We start from the raw sequence: 16,954 nt of genomic DNA on the forward strand, positions 1-16,954 counted from the left end.
AACATTTGGGGGGGTTCTCATTGCGGTATCAATATTGTGGGATGTTAGGCCGTGTAGACTGGAAGACAAGCGCCGGAACCGCGGGGGAGCCGGCTACCTCCATGTTCAGGGTAGAACAGTGAATGAAGACAGAGGTAACGGATTCATCCGAAACGCTGGTACATATCTTCCAACTTACATGGCGTTATGTAAAAAAGACTGTAATTTTGAAATTGATGCTATTAATTCGTGGTCACTTCCATAATGCATAAATATGATTATAAAACGCCTCACAGGCCCACTGAAAGCTCACTAAGAAATCCATGGCATCGGAAATACAGTCCTATTTAAGGAACATTGTAGAAGATCGCCATTTATTCTATATATAATTATGGTTCTTCTATTGAAGGTTACAAATATGAATGCATGAAAACTAATAGTTAAAAATTAACAACTCAAATGTTCCTTTCAATATTACGTTCGATATTTTATTATGTTTGGCAGCAACAAACCGTACGTTCAATTAACAGCATATCAAAAGCGTGTCACTGCTAGAGTCCAGAACTGACAAAAATTGAGATAGAAATGAGTGTAAGCATCTGTAATATTTAACTAACAAATTAACTCCACGGAGCTGAGTTTTTCAAGGGAAGCTGCCAGTTGTTCACCTACTCAAGAATTTCTCAGCATTTTATGGAGACCGATGGTTCATTATCATGTTCACAAGAGCCCTCTTCCCTATTTGAGTCAGATATATCCAGTCCATACCAACCTATTTCTCTAAGATCCATTTTAATATTTTTCTGTTACATGTTTTCATCTTTCTAGTGGTCTCTTTCCTCCTGGCTTTCCCACAGAAATCCTATATGCATTCCTCGCTGTCTGCAATACTTATCTAGACTACGCAGCGTTGATTGATACTATGACAGAAGATTTAGCATGGATTTTGGAGCAAGCGGTCGTGACATAAGAGTAATCGAGGAACTATTCCAGCATTTGTCTGGGAGGACTAATGAAAAGCACTGAAATCCTCAGTCAGGATAACTGGCATTCCTGAAGACATTCAAAGCGAACACTTCGGAACACGAGACAAGAAAGTTACCGCTACGTCAGTATGTTCGGTCACAACGACATCAAGTTTATTATAGCAGTGCATCATGGGTTAAAGTTAATGGTTATTTACAAGCAATCAGATGTTAATTAAAATTTCCATAAATTTATTTACAACTTTTGTTATGTTTGATGTATACACAACTATTTTACATTTGTATTGAATGTGGGTTTCTGTAATTGGATTTTAATGAGTGGTGCAATCCTATATAAGGGCAGAAAAATTAAAATAATCTCAGTTTAGATGTTTCTGAAGTTCAGACGTTTAATGAACACGTTATATTTTGTGAAGGCAAGGCGGATCGATCATAACTACCACTATTTAGGAATTTGTAAGTTTTTAATACTTGGTAACAAATTGCATTAAAAGACGCTATGAAATTAAAAAAAAAAGTAATATAATTGTGCAGATACAGTGTGACATTTCAAAGAAAATATGGACTAATAAGTCTTTTCTCACGTGAGCCCAAACATACGCTGGTGTACTTATATGTATATATTTACAGTACAGTGACTAGTTATTTGTGCCAGTTTCTCCCATGTTTTTTTTTTGCGTAGTTGGAATTTTTACCAATAGATATCTTTAGTTACATTAGCAAAAATTAAAATACATATTTTTTGCTCGTGATTGAATACTTTGATTATTTTTTGTGATAGTTCGAGCCCTGGCCATTTTGGACCATTAGAACAAATATGCATCGTCTTCACATTTGCATCTACTGGCATGAAAGTTCAGAAAATCACAGATAAAAATTTGTTCTGTATAAATGCCAACTTACAAGGTTACACACCTGTGGAGATTGGTCTGAAGGTTTGTTATGAGGGTATTATTTTTTCTGGACGAAGTGCAACATGTGTAAGCGATATAAGTGATACCTTCAACGGATCCTTTCTTTCTTATAAAGTGAATAGACCACCCGTACGTTCAAAGAGCCCACATACTCCAAATCTGAAGTGACATGGCATCTAATGGTGTCTTCACACATTAAAAGAGGAACATTAATCATGAGACTGGATTTGAGGTTCTCACAGCAGTGACTGTCAAGATGTAAAGCCGTGTACTTTAGTAGAAGTTCACCGACGTTACAAAAGAACGTCTGCTTGCCACCTACTTCTTGTTGATTTCTCGCTTCTCTCATTCTTGGACCTTGAAGATGGACGCAATTTGTCTGTCCGAAAAGTCAGTGAACTTCTATCAGACTACAATGCATTAAAAGTTCATCATCTGTGCAGTTTTCTTTTCCTTAATGATGAATATCGATTTTTGCGGGAATTTTAAATTAAGGGCCCACTGTATATCTCCAGGACAAGTAAAGGCAAAATTATCCCTGGGCTTAATTAATTAAGTATTGTGCCGCGAAGACATGTAGAAGTAAAGGTATAGCTTCAACATTACTCACCTTGGTACTAGTTATAGTTCAGTGGCCAGCATCACGCTCCGGCCGCTTTACCGCCGGAGAAACATCCCCCTGTACCCATTACATAGGAGTCTTGGCTGGTTTCAGAGCCGGTCTGGCCGTTGCGGAGAAGAGAAAACTCTCTTGCACCTGCCGGTAATCGAACTCCTCTGTTGTCCAGTCCATAGCCTGGTCGTTACACCGACTGAGCTATCCTGATTCGATGTCTACAGGGCATAAAACGTATTCGAATATGGCCATTTTATTTAAAAGCTGCACCTGTTTGGCGCCACAACTATGCGAATAAGTGATCTGGTTAAGTTTTGCAGTCGGAATACAGGGTTTTCATGGCTGTCAATATGAACAGGTTCTTCAGGTTTTGCGGTATCCATAAGTGTTAGGAAGAGTGAGGAGTGTGGGGGGACGAATGGAAGGTGAATAACATCAGAGAGCGGGAGACTTGAATAGAGGTTGTTTACATGCTTGTAGGACATCGAATAATGCAAATTACAAGGACCATTGTTTCACCGATAAACTTTTGATGCAAATGTTCATTTTATAAAATTAGTGGCATTGTTGGAAGGAAGAGGTCAATTGAAAAAAATCCAATGACCTCATCAGGACTTGAACCTGCGACCTTCCGGCTTGTAGCATAGTACCTCAACCAACTATGCTACTATGTGCCCACTATAAAGCAGTGTAGTCCCAATTCAACAGACGTTTCAGAGGAACATAGCGCCTACATCTTCAGGGTCAAAGAATGAGCCAAGTAAGAAATCAGCTTAACTCTGCTTGCCACCTGCTTAATTTCTTGCTTGGCTTATTCTTCGAATCTGAGGATGGAGGCTATATGCTCCTCTGAAAAGTCGGTTGACTTTCAACAGATTACATGGCGTTATATCCCAGAAGATACTAATCTTCATCAATATATTTTGGATAAAACAAATATTGCCTATTATTCTGGGGTCTAAAACTAAGCTGTAAATTTATTTTGTGGTCAAGAGATTTTGATATTGACCATTACGGTAAGGAGGACATGTAGACACCATCACCATACAAAGGGCTAAGTTATATATAAATATATATATGTTATATATAAAATATTCTGATCGTTCATAACAGTAAATGAATTATACAATTTTTTTTTATACCTGCTTATTAGTTAGTTGGCAAAATTCAGTCTTATGAGACAACCATTTTCAAGTATTATGAATTCACAGTGTTCCATAATCAATGTATACTCATTTCTGTTTAGCAGGACAGGATCCAGAGCCAGCCTGCTCTTCCAAAGCTGCAGATACTGTGACATCTTGCACTGTAAGAGAAGTGTCTGAAATGTGTACGAAAGACCTCGTGCACAGGCGATTTCCAATCACCACATGGCTCCCACAGTATAATTTCTCTACTTTTGTTCAAGACATGTTGGCAGGCTTGACTGTTGCACTGACCTTAATTCCACAGTCAATTGCATATGCTGAAATTGCAGGTCTGCAGCCACAGGTATGCATATAACTGCTTATGTATTCTATTTAATAAAAGCATTTCAGAAATAAATCTCCACAGAACAATTTAAAGGTTTCCTGGTTTGTCATTTTGTCCTTGATTTATAATTCCATTAGCACAATTCACTTGTAACAATGGAAATATTACATATAGTTAGTTTTCTGCTTTTGAGGATTTCCAGTTTAAGCAGTTTTTGTGTGTCCTAAAAAGCAATATGAAGATCATGCAAAACTTACAGTTAGTTCCCTATTTACTGCCAGTAATCAAAGAAATGTTTTAACTAGATATTCTGAAATTAACTCTGTGAGAGATTAGAAAGGTACTTCCAATTTTTGTGTGTTTAAAATTACAAGTATAAAAAATATATTTTTTTCATTCTGCTTAAAATCTTATAAAAAGTTAGAGTTATTCCTGTACTTAACTAATTAAGCACCACATCATGAAAATGTATGGGGGAGTGGGTATATAAATCCACACATTCTTGACCTTGGCACTAGTTGGAGGTGAGTGGTCAGCTTCACGCCTCGGCTGCTCTTCCCCTGGGGAAAGAGCGCCCATTACCCACTGGATAGTAGGATGGGTGGGCCCCAGAACTAGTCTGGATGACGTGGACAGGAGAAAATCTTGCCCCTACGAACCTCAAGTTCCAACCCCTCGCCCATCCAGTCCACAGCCAATAGCTATACCAACTGTACTATAGGGATGTAAAGTTATGTTATCTGAAAGTTCTCACACTTATAGATATTTATGTAATACATTTTTTGTAAGATTTGAGGCTTTCACGGCGGTGACTATGAAGAAAGCAGTCTTCTCGGTTCTCACGGTCTCTTTGCTTGCAGATTTCTTATATATTTTTTCTTCTACCCTGAAGATGGAGGCGATACGTTCCTCCGAAACGTCGGTTAACACCACATATACACGGTGCAAAATCCCAGAAGACTGCTTTCCTCAATACATATTTTGTATCAAATTTTGCTCAAAAAATAAATAATAATAATAATAATGGTTCATTCTTAGAACTTATTGCTTTCACAAGATATTAAATTCGCAGAATGTGACTTTGCTTTGTTTGATGCAGTAATTTCTATGGCTTTTCCTCGTGTTTGGTCCAATTTCATTTTGAACAAGTTTTCTTCTTGTACTATATTCACATTTGTACAATCCTACTTTCAATCAATCAATAAATTTATTTGTTCCGAGAATCCATATTTGGAAATACAACGTCCAGATATAGAACAAGTCAATTACTACATATTAAAATAACATACATATCATACATTAGTCAACAATACTATGATTTTTTTTTTAATTCGCATAGTGGGGGTTGGATTCCAACTGGGTCCACTCGGCACGGCGGCCACTGATTGGCTTATTGTAGCCTGCCCCTGGTTATTATGATGATGGATAATTTGGTCGACTGAAGATTGCCAGGGGAAACCGAAGTACTCGGAGAAAACCCGACCCAGCGCCACTTTGTCCACCACAAATCCCAATGAACCAGACCCAGGAAGCCAGCGACTAACTGCATGAGTTATGGCACAGCCTACAATACTATGAAACTTAATTACCTACAGATTTCATACACATCAATCATACGATACATCGTCAGAGCCATACTGCCAAAATTATGCAGTGCCTACAGTGAATATAAAAATATACTGGCAAGGTGATAACTGCTTCAATCATATGTGAATATTTACTAGTATTTTATTACAAATGTGCATGCTATTGGATGATAACTGTAATTCTTAGTTGTGACTGTAACTAGGACGATCTCCGCATCCGCATGAGAATGTATTCTCGACAGGATTTATGGAAGGTGAATAAACGAAATGAATGAAAATGGCATAATTACTTGGTGAACCAATCACTTTTAGGTCCTTCTTTAGAAAGTAGTCTAAGAATGTAAAAATCAAGCCAAAACATGTGGAAAATTCTGCATTTGACTGGGATTTGTAACCTGGAGTCTGTTCTAGATACCCAGAATCTTACAATCATAGTAAACTAAAATATGACCATTCTGATATATTGGGTTTCTGGACTTCATCCATCATCGTGGTTTTTAAGATAACAAATAAAAACACGACGTTTCGGAAACTGGATCTGTTTCCGTCCTCAGGTGAAGGAAAAGGGAAACACATATTCTGTTGGGTCCGTTAGAAAGAGCTAGCCTCAGTCACTGGATCAAATAGGTGTTTCCCTTTTCCTTCACCTGAGGACGGAAACAGATCCGGTTTCCGAAACGTCGTGTTTTTATTTGTTATCTTAAAAACCACGATGATGGATGAAGTCCAGAAACCCAATATATCAGAATGGTCATATTTTAGTTTACTATGATTGTAAGATTCTGGNCCATTCTGTAGCAGTGTCCAGATATTAAAGAACTCAAAATGTCAAATATGAAAATCTGAAAAGCAAAGAGCAATGTGCATTTGGACAGAAGACAGTGCAGTGAAATGCATATAAAATAATAAAACTTATTTGCAAAATGTGGCAAAATAAATAAATTATTAAACTTACAAAATGGAATTACTGCTCTGTAATAAGGAATTAATGAAGGGTTGAAATATTTCAACTGTCTTCAGTTCATTAACCCAAAACTTAGGACATAGGCTGGTCCTGTCAATTGTGGGAATATTAGTGTCCGTAAGAATTAGAGTGTGAAACTAGTTATACTAATATATTCATAATTCCTCCATCCCTTCTTATGTAAATGAAATTGATCAATGGTTATGTTGCTTCATTACAGTATGGCCTCTATTCAGCATTTATGAGTTGTTTCGTGTATATTTTTCTGGGCAGCTGCAAGGACATTACCATTGGTCCAACAGCCATGATGGGAATCATGACAAATCCTTTTGTGGTTCAGAATAATAATCCAGATTTTGCAGTTCTACTGTGTTTCCTCGTGGGGTGTGTTATGATTTTGGTGGGATTATTAAGACTTGGTAAGCCTAACAGACTAAACAAAGAATTGTATTTCTTCTGTACTATGTGTACATGGTGTAAAATGTGTAATACAGGTAAAGTTGGCACATTATGAAAGAACCCTATTTGTCACTAGTATTAATAGAGTTTTGAGCCTCATGGTCACTTACAAGAAGTGACGTAAGCTATAGTGTGGATAATAAAAATTACTGAAGTTAACCAATGCAGCTACTGATCAACATGCAGTAAAAAAGTAAAGTTGTCCCTGCGCTTAACTAATTAAACACTATGCCATGAAGGAAATTGGGAGAGTGGGTGTATAGATCCACATTTTCTTGACCTCAGCACTAGTTGGAGGTGAGTGGTCAGCTTCATGCCCCAGCCGTTTTACATCTGGGGAAAATGTCCCTGGTATCTATTGGATAGGAGGCTGGGTGGGCCCCAGAGCTGGTCTGGACAACGGGGAGAAAAGAAAATTCTTGACCTTTCTGGAACTCAAACTCTGACTCCTCAGACATCCAGCCTGTAGTCAGTAACTATACAGATTGGGCTATCCTGGCTCATATGTCGACATGCAGTATATTTTTCAAGTAATTTTTGGACACCTGTTGCAGACTCCTAAGATAATTATGTATTGAAAGGAAAGATGGTAGATTCACATCATTTTTCAATCAACATAATAAATGCAGAGAATTATGAATAATAATTCTGGCCTAGGGTTTATGCAACCTAAATTCATCTATATGCATTTGTTGTTACATTCTTAGTTAAACTGATTTGGCTGTAGCATCATAGGTTTTCTCAGCTTACTTGAAACTCTAGAAATCATATGAAATGTGATTATAGACCCTGCAGAAATTTAAATGTGACTTTCCCATTATATGTTCTGGTGACATGTTCAGGATGCATAAAAACTTCATATTTGAGCTTCTTGTTGATTCACAATTTTTATTTTTCCACCAGTACCAGTGAAGTTATTATGAATTAAAATTATATAAGCATAATGTAGACATTACGTCTCTACTTTTGTTCTGAAAGTGTAGTTTTATTTGGCATGTTGGTTTCTATAACATATACTGCTTAACTAAGAATTTAATATACACTGTTGAAGTATAGGGAACTGGTAAAAAAAATACCACACTACTAATTGAAAAATTAGGCCTACTTACCCAATTCAAAATCCATGCTTTCAGGAGTTTCTCTTGTTCTGTCAGGTTTTCTGGTGGAGTTCATATCATTTCCAGTCACAGCTGGGTTTATATCAGCTGCAGCCATCACTATTGCTTCATCTCAACTCAAGAGCCTCCTGGGAATTAAAGGAGATGGACATAGTTTCCTGGAGTCATGGGAAAATCTGTTTCATCATATACAGGATACCAAGCCTGGTGATGTGACATTGGGCATCTGTACTGTAGTTCTTCTGCTGATTGGACGGGTATAGTATCTGAAGCACTATTAAAGTGATATCTCTGGGCCCAGGCAAAGCTTAAAAGTTTGGGACCCCTTGCATTAACATAACTCACAGCCTCCTTTTATTTTGGGACATTTTAACTTTGTTACTGCAACTGAGATAATTAGTTAACAAAATTAATAACATGTTACGGGTATATTGGTTATCCTTGAAAATGGAAAGGAATACCCTAAAGTTTGGATTCTACATACATCCAAATCCCTTCCTCTCATGCCATTGTACCTATGTTTCTGATCAGTTGTATAATAGAACTTTGCTAGATAAGCTTGTGAATGTTCTCTCAAATTAAAGATACTTTAGAAATGAAACCATTTAAACTAATATGAATTTAGTTTCAAAGATTCTTAGACCATAAGAATGCTTAATATCTATACTGATATCTTAATACCTGTAAAGGGAATGTGACCTGTATAGAATATTCAGAACATTATGCATAATACTGTATTAAGATAACTGATTTTGGTTTAGCTATGTCAGATGGTCTTAGTGTACACAGTTTGTAATTCATTGAGATTCATATAGACCAAATCTGTTGTAAGTAGAGAAAATTTAAGAGATATTCCTACAAGACGTCAGAACAGAAGTTTTGCTGATATTTTCATAGAATATTTTTTGTGTACACACAGAAATTGAAAGACTTTGTTGGAAGATGCCAGAACTCTTCTTCAGTGCAAAAGCTCATAGGAAAAATGGTGTGGATGGTTTCAATATCACGGAATTCTATTGTTGTCATTATTGGCATGATGCTGGCCTACATTCTTGAAAGCAAGGGATATAAACCATTTAAGCTAACAGGTATAAAATCCAAACATTTTATCATTCTTATTTTTCCACTGTTCATCCACTATCTGAAGTGTCATTGCAAAAGTAATTCGCTTCACCATGGTGCAGCACAAAGTCCATTTCAGATTCATTGTGGTTTAGAGTACTGCATATGACAACTTACAATAGCATGCCTCTGAAATGTGGAATTCAGTTTCAATGAATGTGACATTTGTGACAAACATGCTCCTTGATACAAGTTCTGATAATGATCATACATACGTATATAGTGTGTTTAAATTTAATTTTCCTATTATTGTTAATAAAGACCGCCTGTGTGGTCTAGTGGTCAGAGTTCATGGCTACAGATCCAGAGGTCCGTGTTCGATTCCCGGTACTACCAGATTTTCTTACAAGTAATGGATCTGGAACTGGGTCCTCCCAGCCTCATGAGGATAATTGAGGAGCTGTTTCAAGTAAATAGCTGCTCCGGTCTAGAAAATCGAGATTAACGGCAGTGGGAGTTCATTGCAATGACCATGTGACACCCTCTATCCACTAAAGTTGGCACTAAATTCGCAGACAAGCGGCGGTCATTCAGTTGGTTGATATAGTTCTCTTGTGGAATAAGACCCTGGAGTTTGTTTCTAGTAGTGTTATTAATTGCAAAATCATAAGAAAACCTTGACAGTCAACAGAAATCCTCCAGTTTTCAGTATGATATGTCTGATTCAGGTGAGATTGAAGAAGGGTTCCCACCATTTGGACTTCCTCCATTCAGCACAGTTTCACATAACGCAACTCTCAGCTTCGATGATATGGCAAGTAAATTTGGTACCTCCCTCATCAGCATTCCTTTCATCTCATTCTTGGAGACTGTTGCCACAGCAAAGGCTTTTTGTGAGTACTCTTACCTACCGAGCATATTCACAGAGATAACTCATGACTGAATCTTGCCTTGTAAGTTCAATAATGTAATTGTTAGGCTGCAAATAGAGAATTGTAGAGTTGATCATTTATAGATATGAATAAGGTGGTCAATTAGGTTGTGAATATACAGAATATTATTTTTGTTTCCATGTAAATTATGTCTGCCTAGATATAAGTGACATGTTTCTTGCAGAAATTACTATGCTTCTGAAATCCTGTCCACCTGTCATCATACCTATACCCTTTTTTCTTTTTTTCATTTCATGCATCCTGTTGTGTTACAATATACAACCTCTTTATTATGTCCATCACTAATATCAAGATCTTGATATTAGTTGTGTTGTGACAGATATAATAAAGAGGTTGTATACCTATTCCCATTGACACAGATGGATACATATGATCACTGTGCTCTGGGAGGTGGTGAAGATAAGTTCTTGTAACTATAAAAGAGACATTAACATCTTCACAGTATTGGCCACTTGATAAAATCATCTTGAATATCTCTAACTGGTGTAATATATATTATATTGTTTTCCTTTAAGTTTTCCTACTTATTTTTTGTGTGTTTTTTAGCTAAGGGTAAAGCAGTGGATGCCTCTCAGGAATTGTTTGCACTGGGCTTTTCTAACGTCTTGAGCTCATTTGTGCGGTCTTTTCCACTGGCTGGATCATTCTCTCGCACAGCTGTGAACAATGGATCAGGTGTGAAGACCCCTCTTGGTGGTCTCATGACTGGTAAGGAAATAGAACTCAGAGCTTTCATGCTATGTGGTAATATCTTCACTAAGTGGCACAGAGAAGTAAGAATCCTATTCCTATATATCAAACGTTAAAAGTATTCTTTAAGTTATTCTTCTATAGTGAATACCCAAGGCAGTAAAGAATAGTCACAAACTGCTTAAATGTAAATCTGTAAGCAAATTGCTCCTCCTTGGAAAAAATCCTGGCATTACCTGTGCCTTCAGTATTTGTGTTTAACATAAAGTCAGTTAATACAGGTCTCTGTCTTATGATGTTGCTGCTAAGATTTGTTGCCAGAGTTGAACAAATGTTGAATGACTCTTTTAGGTGTAATGGTGTTAATGGCACTGGGTCTTCTAACATCAACGTTTGCATACATTCCAAAGGCAACACTTGCAGGCGTTATCATCAGTGCTGTCTTGTCTTTAGTTGAGTTTGAAATGGTCCCTTTACTTTGGCGGACAAAACGTATGTGTTTATACTCATGTGTACTGATTTAGTAAAAACCAAAATAGCTTGAACTAACTAAGACAATTTGTTTGGTGGGCTATAGTTTGATATTAATTAAATTAAACTACATATATGTATTAACGGTTTAGAGCTTTTAGCCAAAAAAAATGTTTCTTAAATGTCAGTCTTCATTATAGTCATCCTGTTTTTCATTTGTAAGCTATGACTAGACAAAGAATTAATTTTCACACTTTGCAGCTGTAATAGAATATGAGCAGGAATATGTTTTTAAACAAATTCTGAGAGAAACTGTACGTTGAACAATTTTGATTATTTAATTTAATGGTGATCTGCAGGTATTCAGGTACAAACATATAAAAAATTTTAACATTGTTTTAGGGGTGGATCTTATTCCAATGGCAGTCACATTTGTAGCGTGCTTGGGAGTTGGACTTGACTGTGGTATGCTTATTGGCATTGCTGTCAATTTAATGTTCATACTGTACAATTCAGCCCGTCCAAAAGTCAAAGTCCGCAGTCTGACTGTAAGCATATTGTTTGAAAAATATAATTTACTTAGTTGGAAGTTAAGCCGTGCCATAGCTCAAGTGGTTAGTCACTGGCTTCTCACTGCGGCGGCCCAGGTTTGATGCCGGGTTTGGTCAAGTGGGATTTGTGGTGGACAAAGTGGCACTGGGGCAGGTTTTCTCCGAGTACTTCCATTTCCCCTGCCAATCTTCATTCCATCAATTGCTCCACAATCACCCTCACCTATCATCTGGGGCTGGTACAATAGGCCAGAAGTGGCCGCAGTACAAGGGACTTAGTCCCAAACCACTAGCAATTAAAAAAATAATAGTTGGAAGTAGGAACACTTACTAGAACAAATACTGACAAACTCTTATGGAATGATAAAAGTAAAAATTTTGTTCATACTATGAACTCCTCATTTGTTAAAAATATATACTAAACGTGATATTACAATACCTTCATTCTGTCATATACTGAATGGACCCTCAGTCTGTTATAAAATGAAGGTGTCATGGAACTGCAAGTCCTTCATGAAGCAGAAACTATTATTCGGATAGTGTTGTGGGATGTTGATGCTCAGAAAGACATCCACATAAAACTGTAAGAAATGTTTACTGCTGCTAGAATGAATATTACATTAAAGGTCACTGACATGAACTACCGTTAAATTGAACTTTTTTTTTTGGTAATGGGTGCATTGTGGTATATTGTATATTGCTGTCTCATGCTCAGATTTTAGGGTGTCAGTATGGTAATTTGTGCAGCACTATTGGTTAGTTCTAGAGGGGTGAAGTGTTTCATTATGCAGCAATGTTCGGGTTTTAATAGTATTTAATCAGCATATGAAAGTAAATTATATATGCTTAGATGATTATTATATATTGTTTTAACATAAAAATATATTGACAAAATGAACCCTATCAAATTACATAGGAGATCACATTCTGTTAAAATCTAATACATTTTATTATTATCCAGATTTTTAGTTTATAATATTTGCAACTGATGCACAACAATGAGTAATTAACCAGAGAGAGTTAATAATCTACAAAACACGAAGAGAATTAAGTTATATACTTCACGGTGTATGTTTGTGCTTGCAGATTGAAACAGAGGAAGTGCTCTTGGTGACCCCAGAACAAGGTCTCGTGTTTCCTGCAGCAGAGTATATCCGCGATGTGGTGTTCAGATACTGCCTCACAAAAGAAAGCAATGTGATAGTTGTTCTTGAAGGAACAAATGTCCATCATATAGATTCTACAGTTGCAAAGGTGAGATAATGACATGACATCACTAAGAGAATTTTTTGCATTTTGAATTTTAACTTTCATTCATTATCTGCACTTGCTCACACTGTTCATTTTAGTATATTTTTTAAACGTGTTATTATGCAGTTTCTCTAAATTAGAGAAGAAACAAATATCTTTTTAACCAAAATATTTATGAACAAAATTATTTCTTAATGTTAATCTGGCAAATGTGTTACAAAACTCTGTTTCCATAAATATAATTTTAAACTTCCTCTCAGAACTGTATGATCCACAGATACATGCAGAGTGTCCCAATATATTGACAGAGTATCTGAACTTTTAAAATGTTAATTTCTATGGCAGCTTCTGGCTATTTTTGCTAGTGGACTGTCTTACAACTATGATTTCATTATGATGTTAAGTCAGATTCTAGCCTTCTTACTGAAACTGCTAATTCCTGTTCTCAGATGATTATCTGCATCTTTAAAAATTGTTTATTATGTTAAATTTGCAAAATGTGCATTATAGCATTGTGATCTAACACAGTGACCAAGTGACTTTCTACACTTCCTCATTCATCATTTATTTCTATAATCCTGTTCATACCAACTCATACCACATTAAGCCATATACAAATATGGAGAGACTAAATCTGAAACATTTCTTTGTGACAGAACATGACATTGCTTGTGGAGGACCTGAATATCAGGAAGCAGAAGATTGTATTCTGGAACTGGAAACATAGTGCAGAGGTCGTGTGTCGTGGTATAGATGCCAAAATGTCAAAATATTTCAGTTATGAAGACAATCTGGAGTGTTTGCTGCAAGGTGAGGGGCAATATAGTGTCACTTAAGGCTTATTTGTCATAACAGTAATTCTGAAATTTCATCATTCCAGTAACTCCTTCCTTGAACCATCATCAAAATGATATTTCATGGAGAACTACTTACTTGCATAACACTTTCTCTGCTTCCATATTCAAGAAATAAATAAATAAATAAATTCAGTTTAATTCCTACTTGACCTGGCCAATGGCCACACAGCTCAAAATTTACACAGGTCTTCACAAATCATTTTTTTCTGGAAGGAAAGAAAAGTACAATTGCATGACATAAAAAATTGTAAAATATAATACAATAAATTTATAGAAACGAAAGATAGAAGTTGTCCCTGAGCTTAGTTAATTAAGCATTATGCCATGAAGATATATAGGGTAGTGGATGTATAGATCCATATATTCTTGACCTTGCCACAAGTTAGAAGTGAGTGGTAAGCTGCACACCCCTGCTGTCTTGCCTCTGGGGAAAGAGTCCCTAGTACCCATTACATAAATTGCTGGGAGGACCCCAGAATCGGTCTGGACAACATGGGGAGAGGAAAACCTTACCCTTGCCCTTGTGCTTGTCCTTATTGGGACGTAAACTCTGACCCCTTGACCGTCCAGCCCACAGCCAGTTTCTATACTGACTGCACCATCCTGCCTCCTCAATAAATATATAGTAGCAAAGGAATGTAGTGTATATAATACGCTAATATAGCATTTGGAGTAAGAACCAAATTAATAACTCAGGCATACACTGTTGTGCCAGAATGTACTCTCACAGAATAAAATTGGTTTCAGTACGGATGTTTTAAATTTTCTTCATAACTTGGGGAAAAAGAATATGGAGTGGGAAATGTAGAGTTAGAATCGAAAGGGAGACTTGACTACTTGTAAGAACAAAAATAATCTAATGAAGTAATTTGTGCCATAAGGTTTCAATCTAAATGAAAAATCCAAGGAATAATTTCCCAAAAATCTAGTCTGAGGATCCAAAACTGAGGATTGCTCTCAGGTTATAAACACCTCACATAAACTTCCAAAGCTTCTCTTGCATGTTTTTTGGGTATCTTCAGCATGAGAGAACAGAATCAGGAGTGAATATATTTTCACACAGTTAGTAATTGACCTGACACTACTGCATGAAATAAACATGTTATGTAGGTCCAAATTTTTGAACTTTAGATCTGACATGGACTGAGATATGACATGAATCAAAATTTGTTTATTTTATCCTGTAAACCAGAGAAAGTCTGTTCTCACCGCACCAACACAAACTGATCCCATGGAGCTGGGTCCATCATCAGAAGATAATAGTCCATGAGCTAGCAAAGAAATTCCTTGTATTTTACAGTACATGAATGTTCATTGCTGTGTTCACAGACCCACCATTGAACACTTTTCAGAGCCAGATGAATCCAATCCAGATTCTCCCATATTATTTCTTTAAAATCCATTTTAATATCATCTTCCCATCTATACTTAAGTCTCCCAAGTGATATCTTCCCATTAGCTGCCGTAGCATCCTCAAGATATTTTTATAACATAATATGTGTGCTTTTTATTATGGAAAGTAGCACCATTTCTAATTTTGTCATTATTTTTCCTCAGACATGGTTGCTGAAAATTTGCTTAGTGGTACAGACAAGAACACAAATGGAATAGAGAAGACACCCTTAAATAATGAATCTAGTGTGTGACATAGTACATGACTTCATGGGAAATTAGAATAAGATTTAAGGGAAGGATGCTACTGCGCTGCTGAAAATAATACAAGATTAATAGTTATTTATGTCATGGGAATCTAAACATCCTCCCAAATCTTTTCCATAAAATCATTCACATTTCCTACATTGACTCTACATAGGCCTAAATCATGCAGTTGAAAAGCATCATTAAATAAGTTAAGATGCAAGTAACAAACTAGACACTGAATATGTACTAACTTTTACTGCTGAATAGATAGGTTCAATTCCCTGTACATGGGAATATCAATTGTACTAATTATTATTGATTCAGCATATTAATTTGCAACAGAGCATGAAAATATGAAACTTCGGTGACCAACGACCCTTTCACAGAAAATAAAGTGCACATAATTTTTCAAATTAAGAATCATTACATGTATGATATAAGTGAATATTATAAAATGAAAATAAATGGCATCCTTGGGCCTTTGAGCCTGGTCACATTAGCTGAAACAACAGCCACACAATTACAAATCCCTCGGAAGTATTCACAACAATCTGACAAAGGTACTATTAATATAGGGTGACAGGCATGAATCGCTATGTACTTTCAGTCTTGTCCAGCATCAGTAGAACCAAACAAAATATAAACTAAAAGTTTGTGATGGTGGTATATTAATAAAATTATTGTGTTTTGGGACATTATTTGTGGTTCTGTCCTTTTTATTTAAAACGTTTCAGAGACTGTATTGGATCATCTTTCTTGATGGGGCCCAAGTGAGTGGCCTTTTACCTGAGGACGGAGACAAAAAACAAATGATGGATAATGTTCAAAAACACAATAATTATATTAATATACCACTGTCACAAACTTTTAATTCATATTTTGTTTGGTTCTAGTGGTGCTGGACAAGACTGAAAGTACACAGTGGTTCATACCTGTCATCCTATATTAAGAATACCTTTGTCAAATTGTTGTGAATATTTCCTAGGGATTCATAATTGTGGGGCTCTTGTTTCAGCTAATGTGAATAGTCTCAAAGTCCCAGGGACACCTCTCATTTTATAATACTCACTCACAATAATTGTACAAACAAAATATATTAGTATTAATAATGTATTTTATTTTGTGGTTATAATTTGTAACAGTGTGTAAAATATGCAGTGTACAATTAACAGGAGGGTTCAGCAGAAGGAGTTAAGTAGTATATTACACAGTTTACCAACACAATTTTGTATGTAAATTAATTACGTACACTACTTTATATTGTAGTGACATAGTGACACATTTTGACATTACATCATCATCAGGCTAACTTTGCATTATTTGTAGTGTGACTACTATTGTTGTACACTGACCAGTATTTGCCCATGTATTCTAAAACTGTAT

At 36.2% G+C, this 16,954-nt stretch overlaps 1 protein-coding gene across 5 annotated transcripts; it reads left to right on the forward strand.

Annotated features, from left to right (window-relative positions):
- Positions 1 to 1,345: 1,345 nt before the first annotated feature.
- LOC111875260 (sodium-independent sulfate anion transporter-like) lies at positions 1,346 to 16,410 on the forward strand. 5 transcript variants are annotated; one of them, XM_033755777.1, is made up of 12 exons: positions 1,346 to 1,421; positions 3,742 to 3,986; positions 6,739 to 6,937; positions 8,132 to 8,352; positions 9,015 to 9,183; positions 9,886 to 10,050; positions 10,657 to 10,818; positions 11,152 to 11,292; positions 11,674 to 11,819; positions 12,909 to 13,076; positions 13,730 to 13,883; positions 15,488 to 16,410. In XM_033755777.1, exons 1-12 carry the CDS (start codon positions 1,358 to 1,360, stop codon positions 15,574 to 15,576), a joined length of 1,923 nt encoding a protein of 640 aa, XP_033611668.1. In that variant the 5' UTR covers positions 1,346 to 1,357; the 3' UTR covers positions 15,577 to 16,410. The 5 variants fall into 5 exon arrangements, with proteins under 5 accessions (XP_033611668.1, XP_033611671.1, XP_033611674.1 ...); XM_033755780.1 differs by having other exon boundaries at positions 8,162 to 8,352; XM_023871346.2 differs by having other exon boundaries at positions 1,359 to 1,421; positions 3,745 to 3,986.
- Positions 16,411 to 16,954: the final 544 nt, after the last annotated feature.

The sequence above is a fragment of the Cryptotermes secundus genome, unplaced genomic scaffold (genome assembly GCF_002891405.2).
Source record: "Cryptotermes secundus unplaced genomic scaffold, Csec_1.0 scaffold442, whole genome shotgun sequence".
In the NCBI taxonomy this organism is placed as follows: Eukaryota; Metazoa; Arthropoda; class Insecta; order Blattodea; family Kalotermitidae; genus Cryptotermes; species Cryptotermes secundus.

Bases quoted from the DNA above. Each gene is read 5' to 3' on its own strand.
- LOC111875260 (XM_033755777.1), top strand. From the start codon at position 1,358: ATGAACACGTTATATTTTGTGAAGGCAAGGCGGATCGATCATAACTAC. The intron at 6,938-8,131 runs GTAAGCCTAACA...TTGTTCTGTCAG, and splicing joins GGTGGGATTATTAAGACTTG to GTTTTCTGGTGGAGTTCATA. The intron at 13,077-13,729 runs GTGAGATAATGA...TCTTTGTGACAG, and splicing joins TAGATTCTACAGTTGCAAAG to AACATGACATTGCTTGTGGA.